At 43.5% G+C, this 18,352-nt stretch overlaps 1 protein-coding gene across 3 annotated transcripts in view; it reads right to left on the reverse strand.

Moving 5' to 3' along the window:
- Positions 1 to 18,352, reverse strand: part of PPP2R2B (protein phosphatase 2 regulatory subunit Bbeta) — a 656,680-nt gene that overhangs the window by 58,472 nt on the left and 579,856 nt on the right. For all 3 annotated transcript variants that reach the window (XM_024731397.1, XM_024731396.1, XM_024731395.1), the window contains one exon: positions 4,002 to 4,179. In XM_024731397.1, the coding sequence (XP_024587165.1) occupies positions 4,002 to 4,179 (178 nt within the window). The remainder of the gene's footprint in view (positions 1 to 4,001; positions 4,180 to 18,352) is intronic.

The following is an 18,352-nucleotide window of genomic DNA, read 5'->3' on the forward strand; positions in this document are numbered from 1 at the left end:
GCTGCCTCTTGCCCTAGAAAATCACTAATCTAGAAATGATTTATTGTCCTGATGCAGTTAACCCATTAAGGCCAAAGTCTGCCCACTTTAAGCCAGAACCTGTTACACAAAACAGGGACAGACTGGCTACAGATGGAAGGAAGAGGATTCAAGACCAGGCTAGGAATGCCTAGCCATAAGGCTAGGAATGCTTCCCTCTGATATGGTGCTAAATACAAGGGCTGGACCTCAGAGACCCTGCGGATATCTGGTAACTAGGGTATAATGAGTAACGTCTTGCAAAGAACATCAAACTGCAGAACCAAAGGAGGTGTCTAGAATTGAGAAGATGACGCAGATAATGAATTCAGCAGAACAGAATCCACCCTTCTAACACTCAACTTTTCTAGTTTCCTTTTGTGGTGGTCCCTGTTTACTGATCATTTACTTAGCAAGGTACTGCCCTAAGCATACATGTATGTGTATACATATGTATATACACATGCACATATATACACATATATGTGTGTGTGTGTGTGTGTGTGTGTGTGTGTATAAACACCTTTTTAACAAATTCTAACAATCCCCTTTTTCAGAGCTCCCCTCTACAGATCATGAAGTAGAAGCTTGGCTAAGTTAAAAGACATGTTAAAGCTTACACAGCCAGCAAGTAGTAGAGCTGGCTGAGAATTTTAAGCTTGTTGGACTCCAAAGAATCTGTTCTCAACCATAATGCCAATGTCACACCAAATGCTAGTCACTGGAAGTTATGACTTTTTTAAAAACCATATTGCAAGGCCACTTGCCTTAATATTTACTAATACTTATCTTTACATATATGCACTTTGAAATTTAAATGGATTTTTCAGTATCTGTAATATCATAGGATTGATACAATAGTTGTATTTTATAATGTTCATTATCACAAATACATAATTATGAAAACAAAAAACGTCCATGTAGTATTTAGAAGAACCTCGCCTCCCACCTCAGGGATGCTCATACCATACCTTGGGAACCCCACATTTTTCTATACTGAACCATGTTTCTTCTGCCTCCTTAGTGGATAAGAGGCATTATAGAAATGGTGCTAAACAACATATGATTTATCGATGGTTGGTGGCCTGTCTGGTGGTTGGTGTTTTTCTGAGACTATTTTGAAAGATGGCCGCTTCCTACCCCAGAGGTGGCTGCACTTCAGAGACAATAAGCAAAAGGGTCCCAGTCTGTACAGTCTGCTCAGTGCTTAGGGTGGTCTGGTGGAAAGTAACTGTATAGATATCAGTTATTATCATTCTCATGATGACAATGATTATTTTACATATGGCTGCTTTAAGGGTGAATGGCACGGTCTCATTTGTATGCCAGCATCTGTCAGGCTGTCACACATCTGCAGAATATAACCTCATCTGTGCTATTAATATGTCCCTTTTGCATTCTCCTCAAGGCATCTGTCCCCTAAAATGCCTAACGAAACTTCCCTCCCTCTTGAAGGCCTGGAGGCAAAATTTGGAAAGCATGTCACCTAGACTGGGGACAGCAGAAGCTCAGCTGAGCCTGAGCAGATTTCTGGCTCTTGGAATAGATGTCAAGGGAGAAAGGGAACCACCACCCACACTCGTTCTGTTAGCAGCTGCACTTGCAGGCAAAATCTGTAGGCAGATTCTCCTAGGCTCAGACAGTGTGTCGCGTCTGCTCTGTGATCAACAAAAGATGTCAGTCACGGTCTTAATGGTCAGTTCTCAGTCTCCATAATCACCACGACTGGCTTACAGCTGCATTCTCTGAAAAGCCTTGGGGAACTCTGAAAAGCCTTGAGCACTCTTCTGTGGTGAAGGTCAGGTGTCTGTGTACCTAAACCAGGTCTTTTTACTCATTTGCAACAGCTATACTACATTTCCCAGCCTGCCTTGCAGTTAGATGTGATCATGTGACTGAGCTCTAGCCAATGGAATGCACACTACTTTAGAACCTGGCTCATGGGAGTCTCCCACGTGTGGTCCTACACAATCTTCCTCTTTTGCTGTACAGATGCAGATAAGCATGGTGACACTGGGGAACCACAAGATGGAAAGAACCTGAATCTCTGAGTCACTCGTTGGAGGAGGCTGCCTGCTGATGGAGATCATCCATATTGGACTTTACAAGAGAAATAACCTTCTATATGTTTGAGCCATTATGGAGTCTATTTTATATCGGAACATTCAGAGCTGTACTGTAACTAAGGTGAATTTCACACTTAAGGTGAAATTGTCGGCTTCTATTTCACGATTAATTATCCACTGGATAGCCCCACTTTGGTGACCTACCAGTATTTCAAACTCGACATGTCCCATCAAAACGGTACTTTCTGTATGTCAGAATATTCTAGGTACTGGGATACAGGAATGGATCATACAGAGTTCCTTCTGTCATAAAATTCACATTCAAATATGGGGAAACCCAAAATACACAAATAAAAAAACGAATTTCAAATAGTAATACATGTTATGAAGTTAACGGGGATAGAGGGAGTTAGTGGGAGGAAGTGCCTCTGAGGAGGTGTCAGGAGTCTGAAGTCTATACGATGACACACAGTTAGCCATGTGGACTCTGGGGGCAGAGTATTCCAGAAAGAGGGAACAGCACATGCAGAGAATGGAAGTAAGAACAAGGTTTCTCCAGGAACAGAAAAGAGGATAGTTGGCCGAAGCAGAGTGAATCAGGGCAGTCTGGTATGATAGGGTATCAAAGAGGGATGCAGGGCCACTATCATGTGAAATCTTGCAGTCCAGAGTTAAGAATGTGGATCTTATTCTAAGTTCAATAGGAAGCTACCAGCGTGTTTTAATCTGGGGAGGAATGACATCTGAATCACATGTTGAAAGGTCTACTCTGTTATGTGGAACACGTATTGTGTAGGAGAGCAAGAGAGAATGGAGACTAGACAGTAGATTACTGCAGTCATATAGGTAAGACAACAGTGGCCTGTACTAGTGTGGGTCGGTAGAATGGAGATGGAGAAAGATGAGTTGATTTGAGATATATTTTAGACGAAGCAAAGGCAGGGCTCACAGATATTGGGCTGGGGGGTGGGGAGGCTGGTGAGTGGGAAAAAAGATCAGTATTGACTCTTAGGTCAGTTGCTTAGCTACCTGGATGGTGAAACCATTAACTGAGGTTGGGAATTCAAGTGAAGAGTCAGGTTTGTGGTAGGATGGACCACAGGATAGGTGCTGAATAAATGACCGATTTTTAATATTAAATAGAGGGTCAATATAGTAGGGTGTGAATACTGGGTCAGATACTCATTCAGCAATTGTCTCGACTTCTCTAAATTTTAGCTAAACAGAAGATAATAATACAACCCCATAATGTCAATACGGGGTTGTTATATCAAATATACTCTTGGCAGGTAGAGACTGAAGAAGTGTGATGGGGACATGAGCTTTGCTAATAAAGTTTGGTTTTCTGATCTGGATGCTACTTGCACAGGAGTGCTCTGTCTGTGAAAATTCATCAAGCTAGACAATAATGATATATGCATCTTTCAAAATGAGATTCTATGCATTATATTCCCAGTTCAGTGCTTGGGATTCAAGAAATGGCAGCCATTATTATTTTCATTATTACGATACAATGAAAACCATCTCCTGTGTACCTGTGGTCCATATATGCCATTTGTGAATCCATTAACAAGAGGAAGGAACCCTACATTGAACTCTAAGGTCTGGTCTTATAGTTGATAAAGTCAAAACTAGTTTGTAATTCATGACACATAAACGCCTCTGCATGAAGGGATTGACTCAGAGTTCTAATCCAGAGGTAGCCCTGGTCTACTACTTGTAATTCAGTACTTCCCTAACTTTGTTTAGATGAGTGAGTATCACAGATGCCAATGTAATTTAAAAGAGAACAGTTCTCCACAAGTTCTAGGTCTTCAATTGTGATTGCCCCTTTCTATTCCACTTTCCCCCCAGCTTGTTCATACCTGAATACTCTTGATTCAGGCCAACTGGTTATTGGCCCCAAAGAAAGGATACTAAAACTTTGATTGGTTATTTCAAAGTTCCATAGGTTAATCCTCAGGTCATCAGCTGACATGTAGGTTTCATAGTCGCTGTTGACTGATATGGAGTTGATGTGATATGTGTGTGCGTTGGCAAATACTCTTCGCGGGGTGGCCTCCACCATCAGGTCCATGGGTCTCAGGACAGGCACCTGGAATGCAAGAGAAACAAATCACTTTAGAACCCAGAGCTCTTTACTAGGAAAAGAGTGTGCATGTTTATGTCCTTTATTATCATATACAAAATCATGACTACGTCAAAGGAGCTCTGAGCTGGAAAAGGAGATTGATAAATTACATGTTGTTCCTATTCCCTTTGGTTCCTTTTAGTTTTATTCCTTCCTCAAAAATGTCACCATCCTTTAGCCCTGATGGGCAATTTCATCCTTTATAGATTCTAAGATGTTTTTCAAGTGGCCCTCAAAGTGGCCTCCTCTCAGGGGAACTTAGAATCCACTGTGGGGTCATTAGCTTCCAGAGCTGTTGTTCCAGATTGTTTGTTTTTTAACCATGAAATCTTTTTTTTTTTTTTTTTTTTTTGAACCAGGGAAGCCCCATGAAATCTATTTTTGAAAGGAAGTTGTAGGAAAATTTTAGAAACGTCTAGTTCAACTGAGATTAAAATTTATCCTTCATGGCTTTGGAGGTCTAGACCCCATCCTGGCTTTATCCTCAATCCTTAAGGGAATTTTGGGAAAGCATATATAATCACCCAAATTTCTAGTATCCCAAATTCAGCCATTAATATATAGGGCACCCATTGACATCCTTGGTTTAACCTGTTGTCTTGGAGTACCAACAAGGCAGCGTCCACTTGCACATCAAAACTGTCCTCATTTGGACAATAAATTATATGGTCATCTTACTGGTATATGAAGGATAACCAGTAAATATTTGTTAAGTGAGTGAGTAAGAATACGTGAGTAAATGTTACCTTCCCCATGGGTCAGAGAATCAGGCAGTTAAATATAGTTTTGCACCCAAGAAGCTCTTCCTGGCAAATAGGAACAAAGACCCACCTCTGTTCTGACTCCCTCTTTGAATTCAAGGGCACTTCTGCCTACACCTGGGTGAACTGGCTCCTGAGAAAGTAGTGGGAAAACGAACGCCTCAGAGGAGACAGACTAAAACACAATGCAACAAACACAAAACACGGGCCTGACCCTTTAACAGAAATGAGAAAATAAAAGCACCAAAAGCTGTTTTCTTTTCAGGGAAGTCATCTCTTGCAACTGAGCCCTGATTTGATACCAGGTGGTCGATCAAGACTTCAAATTCTGGATTTCTGTCAACCCAGTGGGTGAGGGGAAGAAGGCGGAAACAAAGGTTAAATTTTGTGGAGCGCAGTCACCTCAACAATATAACCTTTTACAAAACAGAATTCTCCCAGCTCAGTCTTGAAGGATTTTGAGGTAGTTTTTAAGTTAAATGAACAATTCAATTCAGAGGAATCACAGAATTCTATGCAAATGTGGCAGTGGATATCCTGGAAACCAGAGGAGCTTGAGATACGGATGTAGGAAGAGCCAGGGGTCCTCTGAAAAGCAGCAGTGGGATGGGAGCGAAAGTCTTTGAGAGCCCTCCACCCTGTTCTGGATAATGGTTCTATAGTATAAGCCCAGGAATGGCAAGAACTAGGAGCCCTGGGTTCTGACCACAGATTCGCCCCTCACTGACAGGCTGTGTGAGCTCGGGCAATTATCCTGCCCCTTCTGGGCTCTGGTTATATTATGTGAAATACTCACTGTGCCCTACTTATCAAGAAGGTTGGGGTCTGTTGAGATGATTTGCCCTTCAGTTCAACCTCCCACTCACCCTTTCAGCAACATTTGCTTGAGCTCTGTACAAGGTCCTGGGGGGTTCAACTGGTGAGCAAAACCAGACACAGGTCCTGCCTTCATATGGCTGGTCCAGTTGGTAGAGGTAGGTACAAAATCATCTCATAATAAAATGTAGTAAGTACATTTTATTTGTAGTAAGTACAAAAAGAGAGGAAATAGCATTAAGAAGGATTTCACCTGCTCAGGGAGGTCTGGAGAAGTTTTGCTGAGGAAGTAAGAATTGGTTGCTTAAAGTATGAGAAGGGGTTTACTGGGCCAGGAGGGGAAGGAAGAATGCTCCGTTCAGCGGAAAGAGTGTGTGCAAAGGTCCGGTGGTGAGGGTAAGGCAAGAATGAAAGATCGATGGGTCGATGTAGTTGAGACAGAGAGTGATGAGAACCATGGCGGAAGATGAAGTGACAGGGGAGGTAAGAGGCAGGCCCCAGGAAAGATTTTTGCCATCATCCTAAGAGAAATGGGAAGAAATCAAAAGATTTCCAATGATTTTGATATGATCAGGTTCAAAGTTTTGATGAGATCATTTCTGATGTAGAGTGGAGAACAAGTTAGAGGATGAATGAAGCAGAACTTTGAAAAGGAAGATGATATACTATCGAATGCCAAATGAGGGTGTGTCTGAGTTAAGGCTTTGTAATGGATAAGAAAAGTACCTTTGCCCTTAGGAACTCTTCTGCAAATATTTATTGGGCATTGACTCTGCGTCAAACATTCTTCATACACCATCTCAGTAATTGTTGCAACAACTCTGTGAAATAGATACTAGTAGTACAAACTACTATTACAAAGAGAAAACTCAGGCTCAGAGAAGCTAAGTCACTGGCCCAGAGTTGCCCAGCTATAGGAGGCATAGCCAGAATTTGATCCCAGAGTCTATCTGACTGCAAATCTAGTGCTTTTTCCACTGTATCACACCACACTCAAAGAGCATGCATGGTAAGACGTGATAAATGCTCTGTAAGGGATACGACTACAGTGCCCATAGAATTTATGGAATCAATAGGATTATTGGTAGTAATAATGGTAGTGGTAGTCATAGAATTCTGTGGTTAAGCTGCCTCTAGAAATCTCAGTTTGGTGCTGTAGGTGTTCATGTGTGCTTTCAGAGATACACGCCTGCTCTCGCGGTTTGTCATAAAGGAACTCCCCCCCTGGAGCTTTTGAGCTCTGCCCAGCCCCGCAAGGTAGTAGAGCTCAAAGCAGGCTCCCCAGGGCTGTGGAAGAAATGGAATCTGTGAGGACTTCCTGTGGCTTCTCCTCAACTCTTCCCTGGGCCTCCTTCATTACCACGCACTGTCCACAGAGGCTTCCCGTGGCTCTGGTGGCAGGGAAGGGAGCAGGACAGCCAGGATAAAGAGGCATTACCAAGCGGTAACTACCAGCCCAGAGTTTCAGTTTAATGTGATGGGCCTGCCTGCTAATTCAGGCTGACATATTGCATGATGTGGCACTTCATGGGGAAGCTCCGGGTAGGTATCTGGGGAGGGAGTGCTAATGCTTTGCCCAGATAAGGCAGGGGATGAACGTCACGCATGATATTTCAACACCATTCCCATGCCCAGGTCAAGGCTATCCACTGCCCAGTGACACCCCTCACAAGAAGGAAGAGGGAGGTAAGGCAGTTCAAGCTGGACAGGATGACCAGTTAAGAAACCCTGATGGGACTGTGTTTTCTACTACTCCTCTTGGGGCCAGGGAGGGAGAAGAGTGGGACACAGTTCCTTGAGTTCGGCCCACAGGCAACCATTTGGGCTTTCCCTTGCAAGATCATGGAGGGCTTCCTGTAGTAGCAGTAACTGCGTTACAGCACCCCTGCCCTTCAGCCCTCTCAGGAGCCGACCTCACAAGGAAGACTTCTTTGTTTGCCATTTTACAGGAAAGGGGAAGTATCCTGTCCGATGTCACACAGAGAGGAAGATGAGGGGCTCAACTTGGACAATTTGGTTCCTGCGTGAGCACACGTAACCACTGTTACAAATGAAACTCTTAGGCTGAAATATGAGAATGTCATTTCTGCAAGTCAAAAATTATCAAAGCTCAGTAATTTCATGTGGTTCAGCCTAACAGTTTGAAAGGACTGTGCCATATGCATGTGACACTGAATCACGGAACACTGAATCTTGGAAGGGCCATGAAAGCCTCTTTCAAGGCTGTCGTGTGTGTAAGTGTGTGTTTTGGGGTGGGGGGCAGAGTGGGAGGCCATGGTGTCTAGGCCTTACCCTCTTCATCATTCCTGGTAATATGTTTGGATTCTCAATCAATATCTTGCTTAAATAACTATTTCTGTGGTTAAGGAAATTTTGAGACCAAGTGGCCCAGATAGTTCCTAAATTCTGCAGATGAGGAAATCAGCAGCCCGAGAGGTGACATGCCACGTCTATGGTCACCCAGTTGGGGTTGTCAACACAGCCTGGGTTTCTGCCACTCATCCCAGAGCTTCCCTTCCTCTGCCCCCCGACAGCAGGTGCCTGAGTCATTCTCCACAGAACCAGACAAACTCCAGGATCAAACCAGGACCTTTAAATGGTAGTTCAAACCCTCTTTTCTGAGATATCTTGGCAGTGGCCGTGGGCCTAGACTCATCCCTGAGACAAGGCTGGTGCTGCAATGTGCTTGCGAATGAGAATGGGGGTCAGCCCTCGGCCCTCGCAGGGTACAGGTGGCTCTGGACTGTGATGATGGAATTCATGTCCTCCCCTCAGGTGCCTCGTACTCCTCCCTGACCTTGATTCAGTTTCCGCTCATCACCCGGAGCCTGATTCTGAAGGACGAGCACCCTGGCCTGGTTGGCAAGATAATAAGCATCGCGTTAGAGTATCAGCCGAATAACGTCCCAGGGCCCAAGAGAGCAGCCTCAGAGTCTAACCTGCCACGGGGCTTACAGAGATGCGTCTCAGCTGGGGTATTAGTGGATGAGAGGAGCCCAGGGCACCCCGTGGCTCCCTCCGTCACATCACTCAGGGCTCTGTTCAGTGATCACCCGCCGAGAGAGGCCCTCCACGCCCACCCCACCTCGCATAGCACACCCTCCACTCGCCATCCTCCGACCCAGCTGACTGCTCATAATGTTAAGTAATTCATCAGTGAACCCTCATCCGTCTCCTGTCATTTAGCTTGGTGGATAATATGATCTCTGCTGCACAGATGAGGAAACAGAGGCCAGAAAGGTTAAGTAACCTGTATAAAGTCACACAGCTCATACTCATGCCTGGCACTCCCGACTCTGGAGTCTAAGTCCTTGGCTGCTCTGTCCTCTGGGCTTGGAGGATCACCCTCAGGTGTGTGGGAGAGATAAGTACACACGTGGATGTCTCAGTGCAGGTGCACTGCCCAGGACAGTGTCAGCCAAACGGGCCACATGTCTGCTTGGGGAGCTCAAGGGGGACCTCAAAAAGGACAGGACTAGTAAGCGAGCAGGAGGTGAAGGATTTGTGGGAATCCACCAGGCAGAAGTTGGGGGCGGGGAGGGGAGGAAGCTGTGCTCCGGTCAGAGCGACCGGCGTGTGCAGAGCTCGGAGGGGACGGAGCAAAGCGCATGCGTGCAAGTGTGTGATTCTGTGTGTTTCTGGGTGTGGGGGGCGGTCAGCGATTTTGTTATTCACTCAAAACATGGAATCAATCCCTCCTCTATATCAGACATGAAGAAAACCTGAGCTGGGTGAGGGCGTGCAGGACGGACATCATGCTATGTGAGGTGGGGTGAGGATGGAAGGCCTCCCTCAGGGGATGACACTTGAGCAGAGAGCTGAATGGAGGGAGGGCGCCAGCCATGTGGCTTTCTGGGAAGAGCATTCCAGGCAGAGGAAACAGCAAGTGCAAAGGCCCTGAGGTTGGAATGTGCTTAGAGGGTAGGAGGAACTGTGAGGATCCTTTGTGGCTGGAAAGGAGTGAGCAGGGAAGGAAAGTGGTAGGAGATGTAGGATAAGTAGTCAGGGCTGGATCACAGGGGTAACTGTGGGGATGAAGAAGACTGAGGGAGATGCAGGGAGCTGCCCAATACGGATACCCCTCTGTGTTGAGAAATCCCTTGCTCCTTGCTCTCTTTCCCTTCCCTCTCCCCGCCTTCTGTCTCTCCCCACCTCTCTTTCAGTTTTCCTTCCTTCGAGTCTTTCTCATTATCTTTCCTGCCTCTCCTCTTGGGAAATATAAGATCATCTGTCACCTCTCAGAACCCATTTACTAACAAAATGAATGTCGCTGTCATTTGGCTTGTTTGGTGACCACAGTGGTGATGCGTCACAGTCTTCCACGGCACCTAAGCAGGTGTTGGCGGGTCACGAAGCCCCCTTCAGAGACAGACGATGAAAGAGGAGCAGAATCCTGGAAGCCCCTGAGGCCCCCACTTTAAACGACACCTGTGAAAATGCACAGCAGGGAGAGAGGCTAGAGGTGAGGGCTCTTTACAGAGGAAAAACAACAGCTGTGCTCACCGTGGCAACATCCGGTGCCCCTGTAAGTTGACGGATTCAAGGCAAGAGTCTGAGAGAGAAGAGACGGCCGGACAGGAGCTCAAGAAAAGAAGGAAGATGGAGCCATGGAGAAGGAAGGAGAGAGGTGTCCATCAGTACAAGGATGTGAATGGATTTCAGCTATTTTGCAACTCTGGGTCAAATCTGATTGAGTTCAGCAGACAAACATGTGAATACCCTTGGAATATTAAGTACAATCAACATAATCAACATGAAATTTGAAGAAACTGCTATCTTTTTTTTTTTTTTTTTTGCGGTACGCGGGCCTCTCACTGTTGTGGCCTCTCCCGTTGCGGAGCACAGGCTCCGGATGCGCAGGCTCAGTGGCCATGGCTCACGGGCCCAGCCGCTCCGCGGCATGTGGGATCTTCCCGGACCGGGGCACGAACCCGCGTCCCCTGCATCGGCAGGCGGACTCTCAACCACTGCGCCACCAGGGAAGCCCAGAAACTGCTATCAATTTAAATTCATGCTCGCTCCCTATCTCCTTGTCAGTATTCAACAGATGCTCCCCACTGCTTTCCCCAATAACTGAGATTACTGTATATTTAGACTGACAGGATATATTCAGGCCTGGTGTTACGGGGGTTCCATGTCATCAGTTAGGAAGTTCACGTAGGAATGTTACGACCACACACTGGCCCCAGATAAAACCTTCCATAAACATTCATTAAGCATTTACTACGTGCTGGGCAGTTACCACACAGAGTATCCTTATAAGGCTTAGTGGGGGCAGAGAATACACAACCCCCTACCCACCCCTTCTTGTTCATAACCAGCCCTTTTGGGAAGCTGAAACCATGTTTGTTTGATCTAGAAAACAGGTAGGAGCTGTTCACCTTTCCCTTGGTGCAGGGAAACCCTGACCCTGGTGCTCTGGGACCACAGGTTCAAGGCCTGGTGGGGAATCTGGGGTGATAATACCATTCCATCCAGAGGCCCTAAATGGTCTCTAGACCATTTCCAATGGAGGAAAGGGTAGAAAGTTCCAGATTTCAGCCTCACTTCAAGTTTGCCACCTTGCCTCTCCTGGGCTTCCTTCAAAAAATATCCTCTGTGACTCTCCAGCGATAATTACTGTAGGTTTGGGATAAAGCCGATAGCTAAAGAGCATCCAGACTTCATTGCCAAGGAAGAGGGAGTGAGTCATCTTGAAGATGGGAGAGCCAGTGGGGTCCTGCTATAAATATCCCTGTTCCAAAGCAACCCAGCTTAGCGGTGCAGAGCAGCTGTCTTCAAACAGGAGAATGTTATGACTTCCCAAGAGCTATCTGGAACAGTTTTAAAGGAAACCACTTCCCCATCTCTAACTTAATATAATTTCCTTCTTAAAATCAAATCATGTCAGGACATACCCACAGCCTAGGTTCTCCTTCTCACATTTGGAAAAGAAACAAACATTCCCCATCCTGAATCTTACCGTGGGGCGCTATCCAAGGTATAAACACTTCAGGGAGGGACAATCAGATGGCACCTTTAATCAAAGCCCCACAAATGCCCCGCCCTCAGCTCATTATAATATGAATTTCTAATCAAATTTTACTTCTTATGTTTAATCATAATTTGTCAGAATTGCATGTTTTATGTTGTTTTGGTCAATTGTGTTCTAGTAATAATTTTAGAGACAATTAAATCCACAAGGGAATTTTAAACTCTTACAGTCATACAGTCATAGGGAGGGAGAAAAACTACCTAGTTTTCATTGTAGAAATGATAAAAAAAAAAAGCATTTAACATTTATTTGGGGGAAGCGCAGTGAAAAATATGTAATTAAAGAAGAAAAAGGAACAGAAAGTTCTGACTTTTACAGAACCTGTTCATTATTCTTTTAATGGATATTGATGGGTATCCAGTTACAATGGTATTTAAATTCCATGGGATGCATTAAAAAGGTGATATAACAGTTTTATTTTAAACTGCCTATGTTTAAAATACTCCTGAAATCACATTCTCTGTAAGTATTTAACATTCTGATGGAAGTGATTAGTTGTCTACTTAAAAATGCTCAAGAAGCTATGTGGCTTTTCAAAATTCTTCTAGTGGGTACACAAGCACAAAATTTGAAGTTGCATGGTGTTAAAGAGTTTTTAGAGTCACACAGACCTGGGCTTGAATCTTGGCTGGTCTATTTACCAACCATGTGGCCCTGGGCTTGTTACTTCATCTTTCTCCATTTCAAGGCTCCCTTCCACAATGTTAGAGGTATAGCAGCTCTCTGTACCTTTGTTAAGAAAATTTAGCACAGGGCCTGATACATACCATCTACCAAAGAGACATTTCTGGAGAGCTTACTTTTGCCAAATTGTGCTAAGCTGTATGTATACTGTAGGTATACCATGTTATTGAATCTTCACAATGACCTTAAGAGGTGGATACTAATATTGTTCCCACTTTACAGGTTTGGATCCTGAGGCAAATGAAGTGGTGAAACTTGCTCAAGGTCATACAGGTACTTGGAGGTGGAGCTACCTTTGAACTTGACCATCTGGCTCGAGCCCCTAATGGTAGTTATCACTAGAATCCTTCACATTAACTTTCAATTGTCGAAAAAATGGTCCGTTCTGAGAGACTGCCTAGGGAAGATTTTCCGAATTTTTCTATAGGCTGTGGGGTTTAGGCATCCCTTCCATCCACCCTAGGGAATTCAGTCGTGATTATAGAACTTAGCAATGCTCAGGAGAAGTGGCCAAGGGAATGACTGGTCATTGGGTAGCAATTAACTTCGTTGGGAAAAAAGGTGGAAGGCTTTTCTGGTCGGGAGTTTTCCTAATAGCTTCTGTCCACATTGTCACGAAAACCTTGTACAATATGGTCGTTCATCCAATTATCAAACCAACCTGGGGGGCACAGTCTGGCATTCTGTATACCCATTATCAGAGGGTAATTCAGTGTAAAAAACCAAATCGAGTATGCACAAAGACTGTCAAATAAAATAAACCACTCACAAATTAAATTACTTCCCATTTTCAGTGGGAAGAATGCCAGTCATTTTTCATTTAAAAAATATGCATCTTAATTCCATTTTTTAAGAACATGAAAAGAAGCCTTTAAAGCCCCCTCCTACTGTCTGTACTGAGGTTCATCTTCCCTAGGCCCATCTCTCCTGGTCCTGGGGCATGTTCTCTCAGAGAATTAATGGAGCATTAAGCCTCCCATTGGTCAGAACACTGGTTTCCTCCATGGATCAACGGTGGATGGAGCTCAGAAAGCAGGAGTGAGAGGTTGGCTCCAGTCTACAGAGACATAACAGAGCTGTTGTTTCCAGAGTGAAACTGCCACTCAACACCACCCCGCCAAACCCCCAGGGAATCCCATCCAAATAATATAATTTTTAGATTTCCTGGATCACACCCTTCAACAGCCTCAATATGTCCCTGAGTTCTTCTTTTACTGGCTTTGTCAAATAGATTGAAATAAGCCTGAGAGGAAAAACCCCTTTGGACCAAATCAGGCTTTGTGCTTCAGGGTCTTGAATATCTTAGGATTATATTCTTTGACACACAGTAAGTGTCAGTCACTGCTCTGGGTGGTACGTGTACAGGGTGAACAAAGCAGATTAGTTGCAGCACTTAAAGTCTAATAGGGAAGAAAGACACTAATGACTTGAGGTAGACACATTGTTACACACTGTCGCTGATGCTATAAAGAGATGTGTATTGTTTCAAGAGAGAAAAAATATTCTTTCATGAAATGAAACAGGGGCTCTAATTTAGATTGGGGAGTTAGGTACATTGCTTTTTGAAGAAGTGACGGCTCCCTCAACTCGAAAAGCAGAGCCAGAAGCATTGCTTTTCACTGGGGGCCAAACTGCCATCTGACAATGTCTGGAGACATTTTTGATTGTCACAATGCGACCTATACTACTGAGTAGAGGCCAAGGATGATGCTAAAAGCCCTACGATGTACAGGACAGCCTCTAGCCGCAAAGAATTATTCTGCCCAGAGATGTGGGGATATATGTCTATGTATAACTGATTCACTTTGTTATCAAGCAGAAGAAGCTAACACACCATTGTAAAGCAATTATACTCCAATAAAGATGTCAAAAAAAAAGAATTAGCCGGCCCCAAATGTCAACAGTTCTGAGACTGAAAAATCCAGTTCTTAAGGAAACCTTTCTGGAAATAGTCTAAATCAAAGGTGGATAAAAGAAACCCAGTATTAACTTCCACAATAGGCAGCAAAAAGTTTCAGTCCATAAAGATCTTCTGGTTTAAAAAGTCTTTATATATTCATAAAATATAGGAAAGATCGATCACCCATCCATCTATCTATCTATCTATCTATCTATCTATCTATCTATCGGTCTGTCTCTCAGAGACTTATCCCTTACTGCCAGCTACAAGAATAACACACAACCCAATTAAAAAATACCTGGAGAATTAATACATATTTTTTTAAACCCAATGCATCAAAGATGGTTTTTATGGCAGACTAACAATTTCATGCTCTCAGTGTCTTTGACTCCATTTGGCCTCTCTACAGAAAAGAGAGGAAAAATATCTTTCCCTCAGAAGATGAACTCACTCTCTAATTACCAGCCCATGCAGCAGCCTGTAATTCTGCCAGTTTTATCTTGTTTTTTTCTCCCAGACACTTCCATTTTCTGCCAACATTGCTATTTCTCAAAGCGTGTTTCCCTGCATTCTGAAAGGCATGTTCACTGCCTTTCCTGTTATTTCCCTTGATGTTTCACATTGTGTAATTCCACAGGAAAAAAGGAGACATCTTAAAATATCACAGTAGAGGAAAATTTCAATTAACGTTTATAGGTGGGGAAGGGGATGGGATGGGAAGAGGCGGTGGTTTAAGTCTGGTTAGGATTAATCACAAAAATTGTTTTAGTTTTATTTTTTAACTGTTATTGATGTAAGTTTTTCTGAAATCTGCCCACACGCTTTCTCCTATTAACAATGAGGATAAATATCACTGAATCGTTGATGATCAAGGATCAACAAGACCTCAGGAGTATCACACATTCTGTCATTCACTACTGTGGCTTATACAGATCTAAGAAGATAAGTATAAATTTGATATAAACTTAAAGAATCTTAGAGTTGGAAGTTATTACACTAAAAAGTCATCAGTGTCTTTACACTAAAGAAGTCATTACACTAAAAAGGTGTGGGTGTACACAGAGATGCATCTCTAAGACCTTTGAAACACGGCCTCACATAGGTAGGAACAAAGCTACATACAGAACTAAACTGTGTCAGTTCTGCCTACTATGGTGGTAGTGGTTACTAGTGACATTCTGATTTAGGAGCAAAGTGACTTTTCAGGATTGCGTCATCTGGTTCCCATCCCTGGGTGCACATTAGAATCAAATGAGGCTTCTTATTGAACACTGGTGCCCGGGCCCCACCACTGGGTGGTGGTGTTGGGGAGTGTTGTTAAGTCAGAATGCCTGGGAGGTGGAACCCAAGTACTAGTGCTTGGAAAGCCTGTGGATGACCGATATGTAGAGCAAAGGCTGAGAGTCAGTGAATTGGAGGGGGTAAATGGAGGAGCTTCCATACAACAGACTCTTAACCATGGTTGGAGTATGAGATTATACGAGTTTAAAATTATTTTTAGAGTTCTATACTGATTGAGGTTTCTATGTTAATATTTTTCTAAAAACCTCTGATTTTAATAAATGGATTAAAAGGTAACAATTGATGGAAGGTAAAAATGACAGGAAAGGCTTACTATTTGTAATATATAAAAAAGTTCCCCCCAACTGATAAAAAGACAACTCAGTAAAAATATGGGCAAAAGGACATGGACAGAACATTTAGAAAAAGCTAGAAGGAAATCACCAAGAAATATATAGAAATACGCCCAACCTTATTAGTAGTCAAGGAGATGCAAAATTTTTAAATCTTTAATCTTACAGATTAATCTTACTAATCTTTAATCTTATACAAATCTTAGTATATGCAACTACTGTTCTAAGCCTTTTCTAACTATTAATTCATTTAATACACAAAACAATTTTATGAGGTAGGTATTCATACCATACCTCTTTTTACAAATAAGTGTAACTAAAATACAAGGCAGTAACGTGTCTCAGCTTAAAGTCACACAGCTAGTACTTGCTGGAGCTCAGATAGGCACTTGGGTGTTCTGGCCAAGAGAATCCTCATCCTTAAGCACTATCCTACCCTCCCTTCTCAGTAGTATCTCTACTGGGATGTGCAAAAATTACAGTGACTGATCACATTCCGTCCTGGAGATAGTATGAGGAAATGGGTACTTGCTGGTGGGAGTATGAACGCAACAAGATTTTCAGAAGGTGATCTGGAAGTAGCTATTAAAATACAATAATGTGCACATCTTTCGACTTAGCAAAACCTACCTTAATGGAAACTATCCTATAAAAACTAAACATTGGTTTACGATGATCTATGTTGGAGATCATTTATTGCAGCACTGTTAGTTACAATGACATGGTAACAAAATCTGGAAATAAGGTGACTGTCTATGAATAGGGGACTGGTTTAATAAGTCATAGTATACCCACACTTTCGAATTTCGGCAGCTACTTCAAAGAAGATGAACGACCACGAGGGATGTTTACATTACTGAGCAGAGTAGTGTGTATAGTACGATCTTGAGTTTGCAGAAACAAAACAAAATCAAATCCATCCATTAAGGTTAATACATGTTTGTGTAGACATAGAGAAAGGTACGGAAGGACACACACCAAACTAATAACATGAGTTACCTTAACATGTGGGGTCACGATATAGCGCTACCTGACTTGTTGCTATAACCCTGCATTCGTTTTGTAATGGAAAAGAAAAAAGCAGGGAAATCCTTGCCTCTCGTGTCCAGCCAGGACGGGATTCTCAGGATTCTTCAGCCTGCGCTGGACTCTTCCTGGGAAAGCATAAGCAGCTCTAAATCAGCAATGGCTTCCTCGTTCCTTTGAATTTAGATCTGCTTTCCTTAACTGTCCACCTGTTAGTTCCCTGGCTTGACAGAGAGCCAGACTACCCCTTCCTCTATGCAAAAGCCCTCCAGATTTTTGAGGACAGACCTCAAGCCATCCCACTCTCCATTCAAATAGACCAAGACTTAGCCTCCAATCTTTACTCCTCACCAGTGGTCAGGGCTGGGTCACCTCTACTGACGCTTTGCCTTACTGAACACAATCTACCAGAGTTCGGAACACAGAAGGACGTGTATTCTTCTATACGGTACAAGACGTGTGCTTTCTACTCAGACAGCTTCAAATGGATTTACTTTTATCATAGTCCATATTGCAGCGTCAACTAAAATTTCCAGGTCTTCTTTCAAATAAGTTAATGTCGAGTCAAACCTTTTCTACTAACTACTTTGAACGTGAATGTGATTTCCTCAATTCTCTTCCCTAGGGTTTATCCTTTTCTCTTAAAAGTGAAATGCAGGAATAGGAAAGGGTATGTACGTGAATGTAGGAATCTAATGAATTGTGGATTCTGGATAATGGCATCTTTCTGCATAATGAAGATGATGGGTCAGCAGATGGGTGAATGCACTAGGTATATGGAGAAGACAATGACAGTGTTCTGAAGTTTGGCTGGAGGGTGGGAGGTACCTTAAATCCTCCGTTCCCCAGTGGCGGGGCTGAATTTGAAATGTAATGATCCTGGCAGATAAAGTTGTCAGGGGAAGTGGGCGGGGGAAGACATAACTCTCCAGGAGAAGGTTTGCTAGTTCCAAGGAGAGAGAGCAGGAACGGGCCAAGAACAGAGGTGCAGGAATGGGACAAAGAAGAGAAAAGAGTGTTTGAGAAAAGCAGCTGCACACAGGACTATAAAGAAAAAAGGATGGCAAGCCTCCAGGGATGGGAACGGGGAAAGAGAGAAAAAAGCAGGCTGGGGGCAGGGGGAAGTTCTATTCTAGTCTGGACTCTTTAGAGGCCAAGAAACAGAAACCTTCTCAAACTTACTTAAAACAAAAACAAAAACAACTTAAAAAACAAAAGGATTACTGTAGGAGAGAAAAATCTTGCAGCTTACCAGGACCAAAAACGGAGGAGGTGAAGAGGA

Source organism: Neophocaena asiaeorientalis, unplaced genomic scaffold, assembly GCF_003031525.2.
Source record: "Neophocaena asiaeorientalis asiaeorientalis breed wild unplaced genomic scaffold, Neophocaena_asiaeorientalis_V1.1 scaffold531, whole genome shotgun sequence".
In the NCBI taxonomy this organism is placed as follows: Eukaryota; Metazoa; Chordata; class Mammalia; order Artiodactyla; family Phocoenidae; genus Neophocaena; species Neophocaena asiaeorientalis.